General features: G+C 41.5%; 1 protein-coding gene across 1 annotated transcript in view; it reads right to left on the bottom strand.

Annotated features, from left to right (window-relative positions):
* Nucleotides 1-19,499, bottom strand: part of L3MBTL3 (L3MBTL histone methyl-lysine binding protein 3) — a 159,877-nt gene that overhangs the window by 68,055 nt on the left and 72,323 nt on the right. Inside the window, exons 11-12 of the mRNA XM_065400933.1 lie at nt 8,113-8,189; nt 2,136-2,221 (exon numbers count right to left, since the gene is read on the bottom strand). Of these exons, the coding sequence (XP_065257005.1) occupies nt 2,136-2,221; nt 8,113-8,189 (163 nt within the window). The remainder of the gene's footprint in view (nt 1-2,135; nt 2,222-8,112; nt 8,190-19,499) is intronic.

Below are 19,499 nucleotides of genomic sequence, written 5' to 3'. Positions count from 1 at the left end.
TCAGTGGGCACTCTTCAGGCATGACCAGCGCTTCCACATGCCCGCCCAGCTGCCTTCACCACCGCCGGTACCACCCTGCACACACCTAGGAGCCCTGCAGCCCGCCCGGGCAATTTAAAAGGGCCCGGGGGCCCCCAGCTGCCTTTGTGGTAGCGGCGGCAGCAGCTGGGGGGCCCCGGGCCCTTTTAAATCACCCAGACCCCTGGGCAATTGTCCCTTTTGCCCCCCTCGTCAGCATGCATGCTCCTGGGGCATGCTTGGAGAATATTGATCACTAAACTGAAAACTGACGGCAGTGCCTGCGTGGTCTGAGAAGGGAGTACTTGTGTTGCCTGTGGCAAGTGGAGTTGGGGAGCTGACCCCTGGCAGGCACAGACAAGGCTTCTTCATGCAGGTAACAGCAAGGTGCCTCACAACCCTGGGTATCCCAAGGAAGCATCACACATGGTAATTGTGAATCTGAATAGTCAGTGCTGAGCCCACCTTGAAGTGGTACCTCGTGTCCCATGGGGCTTGCCCTGGCTCCATAGGTGCTAGAGACAGTGGAGGCCAGAAGTCCATAGCCCTCCCCACTTTTTAAACAGGGAATTCAGGGCACCCTACTTTTTAAAACCTGGCTGGAGGGAGCACGCTATGGCCCAGGCCAGCTGGCCGGCATCCAGGTCCTGCTCTGCATTATGCCACGTGCTGGCTGTGACCCATTGTGTCATAGTAAATGCCAGCAGCCAGGCCCTCACCTACCAGCTGCCAAAACCCCAGTGGTAGTCCCTCTCTGTAGCGGGGATCAACTGGGTCTGGGAAGCAGAAAGGACCCATTACCTGAAGGCCTTGGGCTTGCCAGCGGGAGAGTAAGGTAAGGGGGGGGGGGAGGCAGAGTGTTAGACTGTTGGGGGTAGGTGAAAAGGCAGGGGCTCCAGGAGGGTCGGATTGCTGTGAGGGGGTTCTCTCGAGGGCTCTGGGGGGAGGGCCTGGGCTCCCCACTTTTGCAGTCCTTTTGGCACCCATGCCTGGGTCCACTCTGGGCATTGTAAGGTGGTGCATGTGGTCACAGTGCCACACAGGTTTGGCACATCTGCCCCTCTATAGATGGAAATGGAAGGGTGGATGCGTCAAATGTGAGTGGTGCTGTAACCATGAACATTAGGTCATAGCACCCAAACTGGAGAGCCAGGCCAGCCCCACGAGACAGGAGCCACTGCTGCAGGGTGAGTGCAGGATATACTCACTAACCAAACCTCTCCCCTGCTCCATGCTGGGCCTCATCTTTCCACAACCGCACTACAGAATCCACTCTTATTCTGCCCCCTCCTCCAAAAAAGGCGGCGGCAGGGCAGGGATGGACGAGGAGGGGGGAGGTTAGATGATGTGTTACTACCTGGAACTTCTCATGGTCACCAACCCCACGGCCATGAGTTAGGACTCCCCTCCACACAACAAATGCATGCACCATATCACTTGGCTTGGCTATTCTGGATGAAAACTCAGGATTTGGCCATGCTTGATAAAGTTTTGTAGTGAAAAGTGTTGTAAGCCAGTAACCAAACCTCAGTGAACTACAGCAGACGGCTGGAATTCTGGGATAGCACCACATTTCTGCTTTAGTTTAATGAATTTCTTAGCAACGTGATAATATTCAAAAATGTTGGACTTGAACCTCAGAAGCTCACAAAAACAGGCAGGTCAGCCTAGGAAGCCAAGAATTTGATCTCTAATGTTGGCTCCAATAATGATGCCTTCTGCTTTCTTGAATAAGCCACTTTTCTTTTTGTGCCTGTAAAGTGGGGACAATACTACTCACTCACCTCTCTCCGAGGTGTGCTGGGAGCAGGGCTTTGGAGCGAAGCCCGGAGCTGGAGCGCGGAGCAGCTCCGGAGCAGTGGAGCTGCAGGTTTTTGCCTGGAGCTGGAGTGGAGTGGGAGCATAGCTCCAAAGCCCTGGCTGGGAGGACTCATTAGCTAGCTAAGTATTATTAATATAAATTAGTCAAAAGTCTCAGGATTTATAGTGATAAATTTTTTCTGATTTCTCACAGTAATTTCAAAACTCACATAAAAAAATAAAATATCTACTGTACATTAGCTAATTAATTAAACAAAAAAAATGGAAGCATGAACACTATGTAAACATTCTCTCACCACTTTAAAAGCCCTTGCAGGTGCAGGTAAAGAACTGGTTTCTTCCAAATATTTTTCCCAAGAAAAATGTTTGGCATGTGGATAATCTAGTAGAAAAAATATAAAAGCAAGGTTTAATGATGTCATATAAGAATTATGATGTAACATACATTATAGCACATTAATCTAGAGAATTCATAATAAGGCAAGTAAATATTTGTTATAATACTTTATTTATTCTTTAAATATATAACATAACTACAATAAGAAGCACTTATCTGAACATTCTAGATGTCTATGACACATACTCCCTATTAATCAAAGAAAGAAATAGAAACCCCACAACACACAATACTGAGTAACCAGCAGCACAAAAATAAACTACAACTGCTCTGGATTTGAGAAGATAAGTAACAAAAATTGGAAATCTATCCACTTCTATGCATTCAAGACAATGCTTCACCCTTAATCCGGTATTCTACAGGTTTAAGGTTACTGTGCCAATACACCTCTACCCCAATATAACGCTGTTCTCGGGAGTGAAAAAATCTTACCGCGTTATAGGTGAAACCGCGTTATATCGAACTTGCTTTGATACGCAGGAGTGCGCAGCCCTGCCCCCCCCGGAGCACTGCTTTACCGCGTTATATCCAAATTCGTGTTATATCGGGTCGCGTTATATCGGGGTAGAGGTATACTAATCAGAACCCGATAGTCATGTATCAGTTTAAAATACATGTGACCATCTACCAACTTGCATTTTTAAGTGAAGTTGTTTTAACCAAAACTATTATAATACTTTCTAAATTGAGGATATATCTGATACAGACATCATGGGGGGGGAGGGGGGGAGGAGGACTGTCATTCTACGAAAATGGACTTGAGATTGTCCTGTTTAATATGCCTTATACCAAAAAAGTGTTTTCTTTTAAAGAACAAGGAGGGCTTGCCCCGATGTTGTATAAGCACTAAATATTTAAGTGTTGACTCATGATATGGAAGTGAATTTACACCAGTATCTTGTGTTTTATGAAGGCTGCTAAATAATAGGTTGTAATTAACTTATTGACAGATTAGACTTTTACAGTACACGTTGAGGTTGTTCTGTAAGTAGCTTTGTGCTCTAGAATTTGATGCCTCAAAATGTTTCATGACTTCCCCAGGCTGCTGAGCAGTAGGATATTTCTGAGCTTGGTAAGTAAGTCTAGCTGGCTAATTACAGTTTTCCATGTTGTCAGGCCACAGATGCCTGTGATCTGTGCTTTCATTATCTTGCATGGCAGCAAAGCTTATTCCCTTAACTTCAAATCCTCTATCTTCAACACCAAATGAATGCAGAATTGGCCAATATACCTTTTATTTTACTATTCTCAGTCATACACAGATTTTTTGTTTTTAAACAAATTACATAAAAGCTTTTGCAATGGTACCATATTAGTGACATTCAAAAAGGGTTTCTAAACAAGGAATTTCTATTTTCTCACTACAAATCTATGAAATAACAGTGCACGGGGGTGGGAGAATTGGGGAGCAAAAACTTGAATTTTCTGAGTAAAGATATGTAAGTCACAAACCATCTTCACAGGGAAAAGCATGGTATTTGTAATGAGGTCCTACATAGTCACATAGTTGGTGCAGCAGTTCATGTTCTGCAAAAATGACTTCCTTTCACTGAAACTCTCCTACAGCATGCATGAAAAACACGCTGGATATCTCTCACCACAGTTCCCTGATTTCATTTTATTTAAAGAAACACTGCTCTGATTCCTGCAACGTTCCCAAGCATCGAAAATATAGACCTCCTCCAACTTGCTGATGGCCTCCTAAGTGTGGGCTGAACTTTCCTTCCTGTATATGACATGAAAGTAAATGTACTCTCCGAAATTGCCACACGTGTCTCTTGGTGCAGTTAAACACTAATGTTATATCTGTGGCTCCTTCCAGGTCGAGTTCTATTTTTATGAACAATATTCATCAGGCTCCCTCAACTCTGGATTTCTGTTTCTGAACACACAATGATCCCTGAGAGCCTCTCTTAGATGCCAACCAAAATGACAGCTGTCTAAGATAAGCCACGAAATCAAATAGGTTTTCCTATTTTCTTTTTCTTTTGGTTTCTTAAGTGAATCTCAGACCTTTTAGCTAGGAATTTAGTTTGGGGAACATATTGCTTTTTAAATAATTCAGCCAAGTCCTCATACCTCTCAGCTCCTAAAAGGAACAAGTTTTTGAAGACTACAAATGTCTCTCTTTCCAAACAGAGATGAAGAATGGAAATTTTTATTGAGATTCTTCAACGGCATCAGCATAGAAATACTGCTGAGACCTTTGTACATAAAATTCGTACATAGCATTAAATCCTACATATTTTTCATCAGAGTGGATTCGTCAATTTTCCCACAAATTATCATTTTCCTCTTTTCTTCTCAGACAGACCTCTTGCCTCACTCCTGACATGGCAATCACCTTGTTGTTTCCCCAAATCCAATAAGTCTTTCATTAGATCAGACTTTAATTGGATCAGAATAAGAGCAAACAAACAACAAAAAATGAACCGAGCTAGCACTCAGAGGTTTCCTTGGTTACAAGCTACATTCAGCTAACTTCATTCTTGGGTTCTGTATCCAAACGAACTCTAACCAGTGGCAATTATTGCTAAAAGACAAGATTTGTTTTTAAACTCTGGCACACAGACTGTTCCAGACCTTAAAGGGGCAGTAACCACACACAGTCACCATAGTTGTCTAAGTTTTACTTTAACAGACAGAATAACTGACTCTAAATGGCATACGTTCTACAGGAAAGAAATCTCCAAGTTTTTTCCATTGATTCTCTCATGGTTATTTTTATACTGAGTATTCTACAATTACCTACATAAATTTGGAAGACCAACAGGCACTAGAGACCTGTCTTAAAGGAATTTATTAACTTTGCTAAACAGCACTTCTTTTTACAAGATATAGCTCAAGCTACTTTCTACAGAATAGTCTTCATGATCTCCAGCATGGAGGGGAATCCAGTTAATCCAACACATAATATCCCAAACTAAATGCTTGCTTTCTTGTTTTCAGTAAGCATGCCCTCTCTCTCTATTGCATGCTCATTCTCACCTTGGTTTCCTCCCTTTCTGAGAGTCCTTACCACTTTTGTTCCCTTGATTACACAGGGCTATCCACCCATTTATCCACTAGGGCCTTGGCTACACTCAGGACTTCCCAGCGCTGCCGCGGCAGCGCTGTGAAGCGCGAGTGTAGTCGCGCCACTGTAAGTACTCCACCTCTCCAAGGGGAATAGCTTGCAGTGCTGCGAGCGAGCGTGCAGCGCTGCAGGCTCTGATTACACTGGCGCTTTACAGCGCTGTACTCGCTGCGCTCGGGGGGGGCGTTTTTACACCCCTGAGCGCAGCAAGTTGCAGCGCTGTACAGCGCCAGTGTAGCCAAGGCCTAAGACCCAGATTTTTAAAGGTATTTTGGCATAGCTGTGCTCATCTCAGTTGATATAAGAGCCTGAAATCTCATTTTCCAAAAGGATTTAGGTACTTGATATATTAATGTTAATGATGCATGCACAAATTTAGTATCTTTATGTGCTGTATTAATGAGACAGTTATCCATCAAGATATTTGGAGATGGTTGAAAAGGAAAACACAATAAAACAAATCACTTGGTTCCTTCTCTATTTCTTTTCTCTATGGAGTTCTCTTTTGCTTTGCTTTTATCTACATTTTTTCCCCTCCTTATTTCTTTTTGTGTGATAAACTGAATTTACTTACAGGTTCTGAAGTCTTGGTGCTGAAAATTGTGAGAGATATTGCAATGACATGCAATATCTTTGGGGACTATATTGTATTAAATGTATACAATGGTTTATGTAGGATTGTATTCTACTCCAAGGGGAAGGATTACCACAGCTCCTAAAGGAACTAAAAACAATGACAAGTGATTAAGGTTAATCACAGAGACTAAACTATTTAGAGAGTTACCTCCCCCTGGAGTAGTTTGCATACTGGTTCAAGCTGGATTTTCCAGAGACTAGTAGACAAAGAAAGGACTTTTGGTATAAAAGGTCTTCCTGCTGATCCAGCAAACAGACAGGACTTTCTGTCCAGGGGGCATGTGGAAGGGTTGGAAGGATTTTGACCTACTAGAGCCCCATACGACTGATGGGTGACCTATGGTAAACTTTTAGCATGCATATAGGAACTTCTATTGTTTTTATGTTTTCCTTGTAATGCTTTTACCTTAAGAATAAATGTGCTTGCTTAGAAAGAACAGTGGTAATGTCACCAAGTCCTCGGTGGGGTTAGGCGGCCCAGTGGTTAGCACATATAGTGCTACCTCCCTGAGGGAAGGTCTTGCAGTCAAGACCCTCTTTTAATCAGAGGTGTGGTGAGGTGGGCAGTGAGGGGAGCCCAGGCCCACCCACTCCACCAGGCTTCGACCCAGGACCCTAGGAGGGTCAACAGTGTTTGGCCCTCAAAGGTGCCCTCTGAGTTACGTCCCCGGATCACTTCCTATTGTCTGCTGTTCTCTCTTTCCCCCCTGCTACCCTCCAGCTTCCAGTTGAAATACAAGGTGACAAGCAAAAGAAAAGGCAACCAAACCTTAAAACCAACTGGGCTCAGCATACAGTCTTAGTCCCTTGTGGAGATTTCTCTGGCACCCTTGTCAGGAGCCTTTCGGGTAACCTCTCTGTCCTCCTTCCCAGCCTCCCTCTTTCTGAGCTGGATTGCTCCCCTTTCCACCCTTCCTCCAGCTGGAGCGTGCTCTACAGGGCTGGTGCTATCTGGGCCCAGTACTGCCCTTTAACCCCTTCCAGCCAAGTGTGGGATTTGTATACTGCATTACCAGTAACTTGTAACTTCTTGCAATACACTGTTTATAGCCCGTGGAGAGAAAGCAAAGCACAGGTGCTGGCCTCTAGGCAGTGTAAAGTGGGGAGCTGTACAGCCCTAAAAACTCCTGGTTGAAGGGAGTGGGACAAGGGTCTCTATTCAGTGACAGGCGATGGCTGCAAACTTGAGATCTGACTGGGAACTCCGGGAGTGGACCACAAAAGGGGTAGGAGGGAGATATGGGTGCAGTTACCTGAAACGGTGACAAAAATGGCAACAGCATATATGCCAGGTGTACAGAGTTGTTGCATTAGACAAATATCTGCATGTGAACCAAATTTGGATGTTAGACCCTTCCACATGGGTTGCCCTCCACTGGACAGAAAGTCTGTCTGTTTGCTGGATCAGAAGGAAGACCTTGTGTAAATTCAAGCTCATTCTTTTATACCAAAAGTCCGTTGTTTGTCTCTTAGTCTCTGGAAAACCCAGCTTGAAGCAGTATGCAAACTGCTAGCAGGGCGGGGGTGGGGAAGGAGGTGTAACTCTCTAGATAGTTAAGTCTCAGGTGATCCACCTTAATCACTTGCCATTGTTTTTAGTTACTGTAGGAGTTACTGTAATGCTTCCCCTTGGAGTAGAATACAATCATACATAAACCATTTTATACATTGAATACAATATAGTCCCCAAAGATATTACATGTCATTGCAATATCTCTCACAATTTTCAGCACCAAGACTTTGGAACCTGTGAATAAATTCAACCTATCACACAAAGAAACAAGGAGAAAAAAATCTAGAGAAAAAGCAAAGCAAAAGAGAACACCAGAGAGAAAAAGTAGTAAAGAGGTAGCCAGGCTATTTGTCTCATTCTATTTCACTTTTCAACCATCTCTAGGCTTTTTCCTGAGAATATCTTGTATGGATAACTGTCTCATTAATACAGCACAGAAAGATATCAAAGTTGTGCATGCATCATTAAATTTAATATATCGAGTGCCTGTAAAAAGACCACTTCAGCCCCCTCCAAATACCAATTCTTAATTATAAGTAGAGTCTTTCAATGGGGTTGTCATAATGTGTGTTATGAGCCTTGGCCAATGCTGCTGCTAGCTACATTTTCCTTAATTCTTTCAATTGTGTAGGGTTGAAGTGTAGTACAAACCTGGAGGGGTGATGAGAGTTCTTCTATGTTCTTTACACCATCCAATGGGATGAATGTGTGGGCTAGCTGCCTCACACCTGGAGGGGAAAAAATGATTGAAAAATGCATTCATCATTGTTGTCTGGGCATGCACACACGTTTTTCCCCCCTCTAAAAATGCAGAATTATTTAACAAATCCAAAATAAATTATGATGGATTCAACTCAAAATATAAATTTTAACCGTAACAAAAACATACCAATATACTTCATTCAACCTTACCCCATATGAGTAAGTATAAGATCTTTGCAACACTTCTGAAAGGTCAATAACCCAATTATACTGGACCAATAAGGACAGCAAATTCCAAGGAAAACTCCTCCACTGAGGAGCCCCCCCCAACCAGTTCCCACACATTCAAATCTTGAGATTCTTAGCACAAACATGTCAGCTGATCTCAAGCATCCCAGTAATGCATTCAGAAAGAATAGGGGTCTCGTGAGGTCACTCTGAGGGGTTCAGAGTGTGGGAGGGGGTACGGACTCTGGGCTGTGGGTGTGGACTCCGGGCTGGGGCCAGAAATGACAGGTTTGGGGTGCGGGAGGGGGCTCTGGGATGGGGCAGGGAGTTGACGTGCAGGGAGAAAGTGAGTGCTCCAGCTGGGGCTGAGGGGCTTGGGGTGCAGGAGGGGGATCTGGGCTGGGGTCGAAGGGTTTGGAGTGTGGGAAGGGGCTCAGGACTGGGGTTTGCAGGCTCTGGGAGGGAGTTTGGGTGCGGAAGGGGGTTCCGACCTGGGGCAGGGGGTTGGGGTGCAGGAGGGGGCTTGGGGTGCCCGCTCCTGGCAGTGCTGACCTCAGACGGCTCCGAGGAAGCAGTCGGCATGTCGCTCCGGCTCCTAAGCAGAGGGGTGGCCGGGGGCTCTATGTGCTGCTCCCACCCGCTAGAGCCACCCCCACAGCTCCCACTGGCCACGGTTCCTGACCAATGGGAGCTGCGGAGCCGGTGCTGGGGGTGGCGCACGGAGTTCTCTAGGAGCTGGAGGGACAGGCCGACCGCTTCCTGGGAGCTGCGCGGAGCCGGGCACAGAGCCTGACTACCCCACTGGCACTGCAGCCAACCAGACTTAGTGGCCTGGTCAGCTGTGCTGACCGGAGCCGTCGTGGTCCCTTTTCAACAGGGCATTCCGGTTGAAAACCAGATGCCTGGCAACCCTAGTCTGCCCATGTGGATCATATTGCAAGGTTGAGGTCTATATGATAATATCTATTTTCCTTCACTTGGTTAGGAAGTCTGGAAAGTGCCAGCATCCTACGGGTTAACATATATATCTATATCTAATCTATATCTAATCTCTCTCTCTCTCTCTCTCTCTCTCTATATATATATGAATAGCAAGGTAAGTAAAAAAAAAATCAGTTTGTTATTCTATAATATCCAACATTCTTATCTCCTATGGAACACAGAGGGGTTTCGCTGTTATTATCATAGGGAGGAGGATTTCTGCATGAGTTGAAGGTATATCAGATTACCAAACCCTGATGTCTAAACATGTCAGATCTCTTACCATATTGCCTAATTCCTCATTTCCTCCACACAGAAACCACTTATTGATTTCAATGGGGAATTGAGCACATAAAAGAACACAGGACTGAACCACTGACTATATTATGATAACGACATTGACTTTGAGCTTGTGCTACATAAAGCAAAAGTAAAGAAATATTTTCATATTCAGAATTTAAAGAAAAGACCTTAAAGTACACTGATGTTTTAAAAGTGATTTTACATGACAAATAGATGAAGTCCAGTGTAGGTGTATTTAATTGTGTGCGTTAAATAATAGAAATGCAAGCAGGGTGTCTCATTACTGTCATCACACAGCAAGTACTGTTCCAGACTTCTACTTATAGATTTCAGACCTAATGCTGAAATACCTCTCTAGGGTAATTATTTTTTGATCAATTTTTTTTTTTTTTTTTTTACAAAATAAAAATGAACAGCTGCACCAGTAGTTCTCTATGCTAAGTTCAAATATATCAAGCCTTAGAGGAAAAAATACTCTCTAGAAACAAAGGCTTTATGACAACAGCAAAGGATGCAATCGATATCAAGTGTACCAACATTTTGTCCTTTACAAAAAAATGTACAAATATGCTTTATGTATTTAAGTTTATTATTTATACAGCACTTTATTTATTCCACTTTAAAATTGCCCTGGTTTTTGATTTTGAAAATATGGTACTTTTGTGTCAACACTTTTTAGGGTTGTTAAGTTCCCAAAGGTTCATATTCTATCTCCGTTAGTTGGTCTTTTACACCTGAGTCAGAAAAGCTCCTGGAGCAGATCAAAGAAAGGCAGAGATATGCCTCTTTCAAATGTATCTCTTTCAAATGCATCACACACACACACACACACACACACACACACACACACACACACACACTCCCCTTCTCTCTACAGAGACTTCAGAGAGGAGAGAAGTAAAGAACAGAAGGACTAACAGGTATTCTCTCTCCCAAATCCATCAAGGGGCTAGGGAAGGGGGGTTTGCACAGACTGAGCCATTACCTCATTGGACTCATTGCATTGATGGTGCGTGAAGAGCTTTGGAGTAAAATATTCAAAAGCACATAAGCTACTTAAGAGCTTTCACTTTCCACTTTCAAAAGACTCCTAAGCATCTAAGTCACTTCTGATACCGAGACATAGTCACTTTATTACTGTTTGATGAGAGTAAAACAAGTGTGAGAAAAATGGTCAGTTTTTTAAAGTACCCTATTATCATTGCCTCTGAGCACCTTACTGTCATTTTAAAAAATGAGAAATAGAGACTAATAAAATGGCCAACTTTTATCTTAAGTAGGACATACAGCATTCTTTCATAAATAATCATCTCTCTTCTAGACAGACAGCTGTGGTCTAGTAGACTAAGCACATAACGAAGTCACGAATGCTAGATTCTATTCTAAATTTTGTCACTCAGGCCAGTCATTTAGAGTTTAAGGCCAAAAGAAACCACCAGATTATCTACTCTGACCTCCTGTAAATCACAGGCCAACCAATACCACCCAACACATTAAACTCTCCACCCAAAATACAGCCCACAAGAGAGTAGACTATTGAGTGTCACAGGCACAGAACAGGAGGGACCAAGGTACACCAGTGCCTCAGGCCCTCGCAGGGGCTAAGCGAGATATACAGAGATTATCCTGATAAGTGATCCTCACCCACAACTGCAGAGGAAGGCAAAAAAAAAAAAAAAAAAAACCAAGTCGCAGCCAATCTGACCCGGGAAAAAAATTTTTCCCAACCCCTCAGCTTTGTAAAACACTTAATCTAGAAGCACTATGCAAAAGCAATGGGAAGGTTAGTAACTAGTAATATGAGCTTGAGTACATTGCCTCTGTAAATCCACTGTCTTGAACTGTAGTGTGGCAAGCATGGGATCTTTCATAAAGCAGTGCAGTTGTGGCACGTACACGCCCAAATAACAGATCCTAAAGTTCAGAACAAGATTATAAAGGTCATACAAATCATATCATGTAAAACCTGTCTCTGCTAGTGCCAGTCCCAGTGTTCATAACCAAAAAGGCACCTGGATACCCCCCCTCACAGTAAATAATGTTGAGCCAAGAAGCCACTAACAAGAGCCAAAACCATCACTGAAAGCCAGTTGGATCTATAATAGAACAACAAGAACAGAGAACAAACCACAATGTTGTTTCTTATTTTTATAAAATCTAACAATTTTAAAATGTGGCTAAACAGAACAAAAATGCAAAAAGTAAATAAATGGAGAGGTGGCTTCATTGCCAGCAGTTTATCATGTTAAAGAAAGAGCTGAAGGTGGTTGGGACTCTGAATCCCTTGATAGACTATTTTCAAACGTCTGGATCCATATGGTAACATGCAGATATCCAAACTTTCCATATGGGGGCAAGCGAAGATATGCTCATGACAACAGGTCATGCACATTCTCAAGAACAGGGCACTACAGGCACAACTCTGGAGGAAGAAATATTATTTCTTCTATCATTCATATTAATTTTCCCTTTGATTTTTGTCCTGCATTTCACTGTTGCATATCCACAGCTCAATAATTAAATTCTGATTGTAAGAGGCAGAAACTAAATCATTGTTAATTCTTTCCAGAAAAAAATATTAAATAAAAATGTGTCTTCACTGGGAGGTATGGATAGCACTGTTTTATTTTATAACTGACCCATTTTTTAAAAAAAATATGCTAAATGTGTTACATTATTTTTGCTGTTCTGAATTAACTGCCAATTTCCCCACTGGATAAAATTTTATTTTGATATTTAGGATTTGCGCCAGAAATACTAGTATTAAATGTAGATACTATTGTATCTAGAGCAGATATTATTTTGCTAAACATTGGAATTTCTATAAACACCCATAACAGTGCATTATAATTAGCAAATAGAACTACACTGTAAGAATGGCTATTTGTACAACTTTTCTGACACCATCATACTGATATCACTGCTCTACAGCGAAAATGCTTCTGAAATAAATGTAGTCAAACTTTACTAATTCTGGGTCACTGAGAATGAAAATGATGCTTAAAATTGTTGATTGGCTCTAGTTTTCAAGATATGCTATTGGGTCAGTATATACGACCCTTGACTTGGGAATGGCGGAGGATAAGTGAGTTATAAAGGGAAGGGATCTCAATTTAAACCAGAAATGACTAAAATACATCTTTGACTGGATCTATGAATAAATCTATGACTGGGTTTGGACAGTACTTGCTTTTTAGGCAAAACAATGAATGATGCAATCTGAAGCTGGTATTGCGTCATACATGATATGAATTGCATCATGTTATTCCTAGAAGTCATGGATGATGCAATCGTAACGAAGCTTACATCACTCTGCTGAACAAATTGCCCTATATCAGCTCTAGAAATCATACAGTGTCGTGCTCTCTTATTTGTCAGTGTTTGATTTTGCAAAGGGACACATTTCTGTTTAGCCAAAGTGAGCAGAGATGCCTCGTACTTGTGTGAACAGTGCAGATAACTTCTGCTATGTTTGTGGTGAAGTGACTTTTGCATCACAAAAGCGCAGTATAACCACTATGGTTAAGAAAGTCTATCACCTTTATTTTGGCTGCAAAATTGGAGATCAGGACAAGAGGTGGGCCCACACATATGCTGCAACACTTGTGCAACAAATCTTCGCCAGTGGTTGAACAGGAAAAGGAAATCTATGCCTTTTGCAGTGCCAATGATTTGGAGAGAGCCAACAGATCATACCAGCAATTGTTACTTCTGCATGGTGCCTCCAGTTGGGAAAGGTGTGTCAAAGAAGAAAAAGTGGACTGTGCATTATCTAAACATTCCATCAGCTATACGCCCAGTACCCCCCGGAGAAGGACTGCCGGTTCCTGATGCACCAGAATCATTCTCACTTGAGTCAGACGAGGAAGAGGAAGAGGATGAAACTTCTGGTCCTGAACCATCAATGTCACAGGACCCACATTTTCTCCCCTCCTCCTCTGAACCACACCTCATAACACAAGGTGAACTGAATGACCTTGTCAGGGATTTGGAACTACCCAAGAGTAAGGCAGAGCTGTTGGGCTCCAGACTACAGCAGTGGAATCTCTTGGCAGGTGATGTTAGGGTTTCCATGTTCCGTGACCGTCAAAAGGATCTTGTCCCATTCTTCTTCATGGAAGGTGATTTTGTAGCCTGCAACAACATCGATGGTGTGATGGCAGCCCTCAACATCGCTCACGATCCAGATGAGTGGAGACTGTTCATTGATTCATCGAAGACGAGTCTTAAAGCTGTTTTACTGCATAATGGCAATGTTTTGCCATCAATTCCAGTTGGTCATGCAGTCCATATGAAGGAAGAAACCTATGACAACATGAAACAACTTTTGAGGTGCATAAACTATGACCAACATCAGTGGCAGCTTTGTGGCGATTTGAAGGTTGTTGCTCTCTTGCTTGGTCTGCAGACTGGATACTCAAAGTACTGCTGTTTTCTCTGCGAATGGGATAGTCGTGCAAGAGAAAGATTGGCCACTCTGACAGTCATTGGAGCCTGGGAGGAAAAGTATTCAGCATCCACCACTTGTTGAATCAAGGAAGATTTTGTTACCACCCTTACACATCAAGCTGAGTCTGATGAAGAACTTTGTCAAGGCCATTGACAAAACACAAGCAGCTTTCAACTACCTCCGTGGAAAATTTCCAAGGTTAAGTGAAGCTAAGATAAAGGAAGGTGTCTTTGTTGGTCCTCAGATTCGTGAACTTCTTCGAGATGATGCATTTGACCATGCACTGCATGGCAAGGAAAAGACGGCATGGAAAGCCTTCCAGTTAGTGACAATAAATTTTCTCGGAAACAACAAGGCAGACAACTACAGGTTGTTGGTGGAAAACCTCCTCAAGGCATACAAAAGCCTTGGTTGCAACATGTCACTAAAGATACATTTTTTGCACTCTCATCTAGATTTTTTCCCACCGAACTGCGGAGCAGTGAGCGATGAGCACGGCGAGCGATTTCACCAGGACATTGCAACAATGGAGAAACGCTATCAGGGCAAATGGAGCCCATCAATGCTTGCGGACTATTGCTGGACAGTGACAAGGGATGCTCCATTTAATGAATACAAGAGGCAAGCCAAGAAGCGCCGAGTAGACACTGAATAGGACTAAACTATGTACAGAATAGTTTTTTGCCTTTTGTTTCATAATAAATTTTATTTATATAAAACTGATTTTTAAAGTGTTCCATAAACAGGACAGGTGAAATATTATCATGTAAAGCAACCATAAAGACATACAAAGACCTAGGTTTACAATTTATGATTAAAACTATACTATCTACACAATATACATAGACATAAAATGTAAAAACTTAAATATCTTAGAAACAGTAGCCAATCAGTTGTTTTAATTGTCATATTTGAATTCAGCACATCAAAATACATAATAAATAGCACATTTTATCTCTGAAGCAGACGACTTCTCAAAAATTGTAGACCAGTGTATACAGTAGCCAAGTCAGCTACACACAAAAAAGAAGCCATCTTATAGCCCCATCTAGTGCTTCAGTGCAAGCATTTCACCATAAATATTACATTAATACCAAACATGTTCAAAACTGGTAATGCTCCAGGTAATTAAAAGAATTTACTGTACCTATATTATCCTTTGGTCTTTCTAATCCAATGTGCTCCCCTCAAAAAAAGTGACTCCTTTTCGAGCAATGATGGAGCAGACTTGATCATGTCAGAAGAGCTCAGAAGTAGATCATAAGTCAGGCAGAGCCATTTTTAAAGGGGTATGTCCCATTGGTTGCCAAACAAAATAGTAACTGGTGGTGTGTAGAGTGTGTGTGGATGTGAGCCTTTTGCGTAGGGCCATTCCAAGTGTTCATTCTGCTCCCAACACTCAAATAGCTCATTCAGGATAGGACACAGGAATTAGACAAACAATCTAAATCTACATTCTGGCTTTCTTTGTTGCTAGAGATGCAATGAGGGGGCAGAGGAGGAGGGAGCAGAGTTGTAGTGACTGTGCAGATGTTCCATGAGTCAATTGGTCTGCACAAGGCAGACAAACAGAATGGCTCAGTGGGGCCTCGAGCCACACACTGGGCAGTGAGTGCTCTTTGTGGCTAGTCTAAAAAGCTGTAACGTTATCTATCTCCAGTGCCTGCCTCCAGGTTCCAGCAGGAACTCTCAGCCATTTTTATTAGTCTTTATATAACAAATATATAACAATATATAACAAATCCTAACACTAAGACTGTTCAACCAGGAAACATCCTCAAGTTTTAGATTACACATTCAGTTTCACCATTGACTTCAATGAGAGCAGTTAGGCCAACATAACAACATTTGAAAATTCCATCCACAGGAAAGGAGATGATTAGTTAAGGATTACAGCCTTAAATCACACCTGTTTTCTAACTTTTTCCTTCTACTGACTACTCTGTAAGAGAACAAAACTCTCATGGATCACATCCCCTCCCAGCCTTTCATTTCTGATCACCAGGAGCACACAGTAGATTAGGAACACCTCTATTAAGCCATTCAGGATATTCAAAACTTTTCCCTTTTCCTCTTACCACCACCACCACCACTACCACCTCGATGAGTCACAGCAACTACACATCTACGCTGTCTGCCTTACAGGCCCAAAGCCTGGTTAAAACAAAAAACAAAAAAACCAAAACAAAACAAAAAAAATGACCAGATACCATTACAATGTGGCTTTCATCTCCAAACTGAATGTTAGAAACAGACCCCAAAAAATGTCAGGAATATGCATTGATTGGTTGCTCTAAAGATAACATATGGACATCTTTCAGTGTTAATGCACTTGGTAGAACACTCTTACATCACATTTATGACTTTGGTTTCGTGTCACACCCAAGAGATGTTCCATGTCACGGCTGAGGCATTGACTCAGTACTGATTCAAAAGGAGTACTGGATCACCAACACCTGTTGCTTGAGCAATGAGCCCTGGTTGCACCTTGGGAAACTGTTATTTAAAGCTCTGAATCATTAAAATACTCACTATCCTTGGATCGTTGTTACTCTCATATAAACTTTTAAAAATATTTAGCCCTAATCATTATTGGGCTGCATTAGTTGTGAATATTGCATGCATTAATCAGAATTATGTTTCAAATACAGAAAAGCTATTTTGCTACTTCTTAAAATATGAAGAATACATCTGCAGAAGTAAAAATTACAAGTGCTTTATCCTGACATGATAAAGTTTACCCCGGCACCTATTGTTCTCATAGAAATACCAAATGTTCTGTCATTTCTAGATAAGAAGGGGGGAAATGGATAGGTTTGCAGAATGCAGAGCAAATTTTACTTTCCTGAATATAAATATTACTCTGGCTATTTTGTTCACTTTTCTTCCTCCTAAAAGCTAATGCCAATGAATTATTTAATGGGATTTATAGGCCACTGAAAGTATTATCATAATGTGTTATAGTGCTGTTGTAGTGACACTAATTCTAGCTGAGACACATTCATTTTAAGCTATTAATGTATGTTCAGAAAATATTCAGAAAAAAATATATATGGGCTGAAAGTTAAGCTTATAAAATACAATTTTAGAGCTGATATTTTTTCTTCTGCTGTTGAGTTTGATAAAATTACATTCAGCTGTTTTTCATTTATCCAAGAGAGGAAAGAAATTTTTTAGACTTTACAAAAATAAATCTTATTTCCACTTGGATAATGTACAAAATGGCTGTATTTTTAAAGTTTGAAAAGACCTCATGAGGAATAATGAGAACTGTTTGGCAATAATCTACTGTATGTGCTTCGTATGCATTTTCCCTTATGGATCCTTACCAATTTAGACATGTACTAAGGGTGGTGGGTACGTGGAAAGCCCATCACTTTGCAAAAGCCCTATAGTACTCTTCTCTTGTACATAAGAACAGGGGCACATCTCTCCAGTGCACATTAAAGATGTGGAGCCAGGTACTTGAGATATTTCTAAGGCACCCACAATCCTGGTATCTAAAACTCCAGACAAAGAGCAGTGAGTACACCCAACTTCCTTTTCTGACAGTATGTGTCTTTTGCTGTTTTTTTTGTTTTAATCATTCATTTATGTCCTTTCCTTCCTTCCCCCCAGTTCCATGCCAATTCTGAACACGCTAGTAAAAAAAGGGGGGGGGGCACCCACGAGGGCTACTTGGTCAAGGATTTCTTTTTTTTTTTTTCCCGGTGGATTTTCCTGTGTATGTCTCCGTGAGACATTTACACACTTTACAAAAATTCAGTCTTACATAGCCTCCTTCACATACATTTTTTTAGCTGCATCCCCAGGACCTTTCCAGCCAGACAGGAAAACTGCATAATGATGTCACTAATGGGACAACATTCCAAATAGGCTCTGGTAAAATCTTACATGCCAAATGAGCATGCTCAAAAGTGATTTCTTCAATCCTCTCTATATTTTTTATTTTAATTTTTCTCACCCTGTCCTATAAAAAGGTACTATAGCTCAATTATAACTATTTGGACGTGAAATCTGGAGATTTTTATTCCCTGTGTTTTACAGTAATTTGAGAGCACAACAAAAAAAAGAGTTAAAATTCTGAAAAACTTTGTTTTCGCTATTCAGTTGCTCAAAAGACTGGTAGGCTGTTTAACTGATGATTTTAATGCTGCTGAGATTTAATAGTATGTTGTTATTTAAATCTAAATAAATAAATGGCTTTCCCCCTCAAACTTTCAACTTTCTCCAGTCACCTTCTACTTCTCCAGTATCAAAAGACTTCCTAAAAATAATCACTAACCCTTCTATTATTTGAACCCTAATTCCATATGTCCTATCACCTGTGGATGTAACCCATGACTACTTAGTGCTTTGCCTACCTCTGTCTGGCCCAAATACACCTCTACCTCAATATAACGCTGTCCTCGGGAGCCAAAAAATCTTACCGTGTTATAGGTGAAACCGTGTTATAGCAAATTTGCTTTGATCCACCGGAGTGCGCAGCCCCGCCCCCCCGGAGCACTGCTTTACCGCGTTATATCCGAATTCGTGTTATATCGGGTCACGTTATATCGAGGTAGAGGTGTACTTGCTTGCCACTGTTTCAGTAAGTTAATTCTCCTCCAGTTCATTTTTGGCATCAGCAGCTACAATCACAACCTCCATGGGTGCACAGTAAGTATTTTAATCTATTCTCTATTCTTTTCTATATGGGTTCTGCACCCACCACCATCGTATCCTAATGCCTCAAACACAAAATCTTTTTTGCCATTTATTTGTAAGTAACCAACAATTCCTTATTTTTACTTCTTCTTATTATTTATCAGTCCTTAACCACAACATTGCCAGTTTCTCAATGTAAAATGTTAACACAAAGTTGAGGACGGGAGCTACCGCTAGCAATATTAAAACACAGAATATTTCTGTAAGTTTCAGATAATTTTCAAACTTTTGGAAGTTTGTCTGGAAAAAACACTCATCACTCATATTTTACTTTACTTTGGATTCAAATAAAAAGCAGTTATATATGTTTCATTAGCATCCTACTTCTTTGTACAGCTTGCTGATCAAGATGTAGATATAGGAAAAGCAAATACGAATGTTGTAAACTAAAATGAACTGCATAACAACATTGTATGTCACACTGGTAATAAAATTACAGTTGGTACATCCAATGAATAATGCAGAATTTTCACACATGCTCATACTCCAGACCCCCCCAATATACCTCCCCACATTAAAGTTCTGCCCTGCAAAAATTTAACAAATCAGGGAAACAAGTTACTAGCTGCAGTTTGCAAGGTATGTAGGGCCTTAACCCCGTTTTGTTACTCTGCCAAAACCTTAGGAAAAAAACTGTTACTCACCCTTTTTGTAACTGTTGTTCTTC

Source organism: Emys orbicularis, chromosome 3 (genome assembly GCF_028017835.1).
Source record: "Emys orbicularis isolate rEmyOrb1 chromosome 3, rEmyOrb1.hap1, whole genome shotgun sequence".
Taxonomy (NCBI): domain Eukaryota; kingdom Metazoa; phylum Chordata; order Testudines; family Emydidae; genus Emys; species Emys orbicularis.
Note: the sequence above shows the minus strand (reverse complement) of the source record. Positions and strands in the feature narration are given on the sequence as shown.